The 4,821-nt window shown below is 40.3% G+C and overlaps 1 protein-coding gene across 1 annotated transcript in view; it reads right to left on the minus strand.

Annotated features, from left to right (window-relative positions):
- The window catches only part of MEGF9 (multiple EGF like domains 9), a gene marked incomplete at its 5' end in the record, with an annotated part of 57,815 nt that overhangs the window by 14,312 nt on the left and 38,682 nt on the right, over positions 1-4,821 (minus strand). Inside the window, one exon of the mRNA XM_019541102.1 lies at positions 1,236-1,375. Within this exon, the coding sequence (XP_019396647.1) occupies positions 1,236-1,375 (140 nt within the window). The remainder of the gene's footprint in view (positions 1-1,235; positions 1,376-4,821) is intronic.

Consider the following 4,821-nt stretch of genomic DNA (forward strand, 5'->3'; position numbering starts at 1 on the left):
ACCCCCAAACCCACACTTTTTTTAGTATGCAATCTTACAGCCAATAGTGCTCTCTCAAAAAGCTCATATATACAATCTGGAATTCCAGAAAATACTTAAGTGCATGCTTAACTTCAAATGTATCTTGCGAGTTAAATGGAAGTTAAGGTTAAATATATGAATAAATGCTCTGCAGAGTCAGACCAAAACAGAATTAAATTTTAATATCTGCTGTTACCCTTGCTGTTTCCCATTAATTTTGTTCCTGTCAAATGCCACAATGGTGTTATCTGGTTTGAATTAATTTTATGATTTATCAATACTGACCTTGCTTCTTTGCCACAACTATGCAGACAATACAGTAATAAATATGAGGGTAGAGAAGATAATGGCTAACAAATAATTCATTTGATCAATTTTGCCTTTTAACGTTCACCAGCAAGCTGCAACCCCTTTGGACTTATTGTCAGTTTCTAAGCTCGTACACAAAAGTCAGTTAAATTTTATTTTACTCTATAGTTCATCATTGAAAGTTTGAATTTGAAGCCTGCAGGTCGGTCGCTTAGTTGAGATTGGTCATACGAGTTATATTGTTTCAACCTGAATTTCTGGTGTGAAATTTTTTTCTGGATTTTTTTTTCTACACACATTCAAATCTGTGCTATGTGAAAATCTATGCATGTGAAATATAGTTGTGTGAATGTTCAATGAAAGTGAACACATGAGACATGAAGCAAATTCAATAAGTGGAAATGCGTGCAAAGCAATTTCTCACCGACCCTCCCAACCCCAGCTCTTATAATGTTACTTGTGGCAATCCTGGCCATCCACAGCAAGCAAACAAACACTTGTACTATACATGTTTCTGGATAAACAAAGTAAAAGAGTGAGCTCTTCAAGACAAGCATTATGTTTTGTTGTGTTTGCACAGTATGTAGAACAGAAGGCACACTGATTCCCAATGGGGACACCTGGGCACAACAATAAAAGCTGAGGACTGCTGCCATTACTGTGAATGGCAAAGCTCTCATTGACATCAATGGGAAGAGGATCAGATCAAATCCTACATAATTCAATTAAAGATCTAAATAAAGGAGCTGAGGCTGAAGGAATAATGAATTAAACTAGCAGAAACCAAAGACAGACGACAAGTCTCCAGTCCAAAAGCACAACTTACACCATCACTGCAGTCTAGCTGACATCAGCAGAGTCCCACCAACATTAAATCTGGCCCCAAGTGTGCAAAAGGAATTTACCTGTTAAGCCATCACAGCTCTTGGAATGGTCATTGCACTGGCAGGGTGCACAAGTGGTTTTGTTAAACCTGTAGTATCCATCATGGCACTGGTCACACTTGAAGCCGGTTACACCAACTTTACACTGGCATTTTCCATAACTATAAGAGAGAAAAAAAGAAAAAGGAATATGAATGTGCTACTAAATGACTCAACTAAAACTAGTCCTCCGCCGCTCTGGTATAAAAAGAATTTAGTTCCTCTTATTATTTCATGCCCCTGCACTACTGCTCAATGGAAGTGTAGTGACTGTATTATAAAACACAAAGGTCATGATTTCCAATAAACATCTAGTGATTTTATTTGTGGCCATCTGCACACTTTTAACGCTCTGATTTTCAAGAAGTGCTAGCATCTATCCTCTGAAAATCAAGTCCCTTTACAGTCTCCCTCCCTTGTGCACGCAAAACACTGAGGCACCCCAAATTACAAGTAATTTTTTTTTTAAGTCCTGGCCATAGAAAGCACCTTCCACTGATAAGACATTGGTCCTACTCACCTGGGACACTTCTAGCCATTACTAGGCACCACAGTCTGTGTACCATCTCTCCATACAATGGCCATCAAGTATCTTTATTTGTTGATCAGTCAGGCCCATATGGAGACACCTACTTTTCACCCTTGGAACTCTTCCTCAGGGATAAGGAGAACGCACCAAGATGGTGGATGTCTTTCCTGCTGACTAACCTCTCACCCAGCGTCCCGTCAGTCTCCTCTTGCTTCTGCTGCCTTTCAAGTGAGCATATATGGCAATTTTCTAACCAGCTGAGCATCTGAAGGACCATTAGGCAGCATGTTAAGCCCTATTTTTCTGATCAAATCCCATCTTGGGAAGAATTTGGCCCTTTCCCTATACCTTAAATTTCCTGTAGTTTTAATCTGGAAAACAGCAGCTATTCCCGCCTGTCCTAAACTTTTGCACCGGCTACTGTACAGTTGCCATTTTGTATCCTTGGAAATAATTGCATTCTACTGCATCCCTTGTGTGGCTGAAATATCATCATCCTGCTCTACCTCCCAAGCCCATTTAGTGAAGTAGAGTGGAAGCCACCATAGCCCCTGAACTGTAACAACACAAGTGACTAAGTAGGTGCCCTACAGCCCTGGGAAACAATCCCATCACTGCTAATCCTTACAGATAACCTATTTCCTTGGACATTGTGGGATGAGTACCGTGGGGGCAAAATCCTTTCATAACAAAATACAGCAGGTAGGCAAGGCAATTGTTATTCTCATATGTATGATCAAATACTGGACTAAAGCAAAGATAACTCATTCCTTGGACTTTTAAGGACAATCATCTTATTCAGGGGCTTAGGAAAATACTGACTTCGTGGAGCACTCTCTAAGCACTTAAAATTGGGTCATAATTCTCAAAGAAATTGTATGCAACAATGAAAGTTCTCTCTTCTGTCAACCCTACTGACATCATTTTGCTTCCTGTGCCCCTGCTTCCCCATTAGAATAAGATATATGCTCAGGAACTGTTAAAGACCAAACAACAACTTCTAGAGAGGAAAAGTGATCTTTCCATTTTTTGATGGTCAAAATGTAAACTGAGTTAAATTGCCAAACAGGTTTGCTGTGAATGGAATGGATAAGTCCAATTAGCAGTACCCTAAAAAGCATAACTCATAGCAGAGATTGTTTCCTCCTTTGTGTTTGGAAAGCAGCTAACACGTTCTAAACACTACTAAAAGGCAAACAGAAAATAAATGAGACTCCAACGATGGTCTGGAGTTCAGTTTAGCACAGACAAGAAACCCTTTAATATCAGGGGCATCCCTGAAAGCTTCTTCAGACCTCGATGTACAAACTTGGTCTGAAAACTATATGAGAAAAGGATTATTTCGGTATTTCCAGTTCTGGTCCAAGCTAGAAGCTAAAAATGAAAAAACAAAGAAAAAAAAACTACAAGAAATGAAACCAGCCCTCCCCACTAACAAAGCATCTCAGAACCTTTTTTAAAATGCTCACTTTGAGAAATGAACAAAGTTCTCCATTCTGGACCAGCTTATAAACCCACAGCATTGCTAGCACAGCCCTATAGGCATTCTGAGATTCCTCAACACATAATAAGGGCTACACTGGTAAAAACCCCAGTTGCTCTTAACTCCATACGTCTTTAGTCAGTGTTTCAGCTTTGCTGTGCCTCTGTACACAAACACAGGTAATTTAGTATTTTTAGTCTTGGTTTACTTACCAAAAAAGCAGGAAACACCCAAAGCTACATACGCACACATACACATGCACGCACACTAACCTAGCCAAAGAGGCTAAACAAAGAAATAGCTTCAAAACATGAATTACAGGCATGTTTAATGGACTGATTACAAAAAAGAGCAAGAAATATGATGTTTCATTACCCTCTAGGCCATTATCAAGAACTGCAGCAGGCAGACGCAGAATTTAAAGGGATGCTGCGAGGCTGTTCAGCCCCAAAAAGGAGGCTTGGCAATAAAAAGGGTTTTCACAAAATCTAATGTTTATTGAAGTACTTTTGTGATGATTAACTCCAAAGCAAATGGGAACCATTTTTCTTTGCATTTGAATGCTCTCGCACAGCATTTGTAGCATGCAATAATAGTACAAGGCAATGAGCATCGCTGTAAAACATGAAAGATTAGACGGGTGGAATCATAAACCCACACCAACTGGTCCAGGGGCTCTTAACTCTTTCCACATCAGGATACTCATCTCATCTAGCAATGTGAGCATGGGCATATCCTCAGCCTGAGCATCTTGGAAGTGTAGTTTAACTGTCCATAAGGGGTGAGATGCATTCATCCAGTGGACCACCGCTGCTTCAGACTTAGAGGAGGAAGAAAAATGGGTCACTTTCTGCCTTCTCCGGTCTTCAGAATAACATCGCAACCTATCTTCACCAACACGTATTACAAGATACAGTTCAAAATAGCCTTCATTTCTTTAGTTTTGCTAAGCTGAGCTAGACCCATCACCCTTCCCATCTTTTCCCATGCAGAACAATCACTTTAAAACCAGCTTTCTTGGCATCATGGCTCTGGATGCCAATGGACAAACCAGGCAGATCTGCCCACTAAAAAATACCTTTTGTAGACTGGTAATTTCCTAAGTGGTGGGGAAAGGGGAGAAAGCTAATAATTTTACCCTGATCTCCTCCTAGAATTGGGGCCAGAAGAAATGGGGCAAGTCAAGAACTATTGCCAGCTGCTAAAATGGTCCCACAGAGCTGTGGGCAGATGCATGAAAATTAGAGTAGCCCTGAGCTGTTGTAACTTGAGCCACAGACCTGGTCCAAAGAGGCAGCATAAAGATGGTTTTGTCTCCCCATCAGTCTTGGTACCACACAAAGCATAGCTTGGACAGAAGAGAGAACTGGGATCCTGTGTCTCCCACTTTTATTACCCCCGTTCATTTCAAATTGCTGCTAAAAACACATTTTCCCCTGCTTATTGCTTATATCAGATTTAACCCATTAGTATTTTATTGTAGGAACTACTGAAACATCTTTGAAAACTCATGGTGATCAGATGTCCCAGATGATTGAAAAAGGGCAAACACAGTG

The sequence above is a fragment of the Crocodylus porosus genome, unplaced genomic scaffold (genome assembly GCF_001723895.1).
Source record: "Crocodylus porosus isolate Cpor-Errol unplaced genomic scaffold, CroPor_comp1, whole genome shotgun sequence".
NCBI classification, from domain to species: domain Eukaryota; kingdom Metazoa; phylum Chordata; order Crocodylia; family Crocodylidae; genus Crocodylus; species Crocodylus porosus.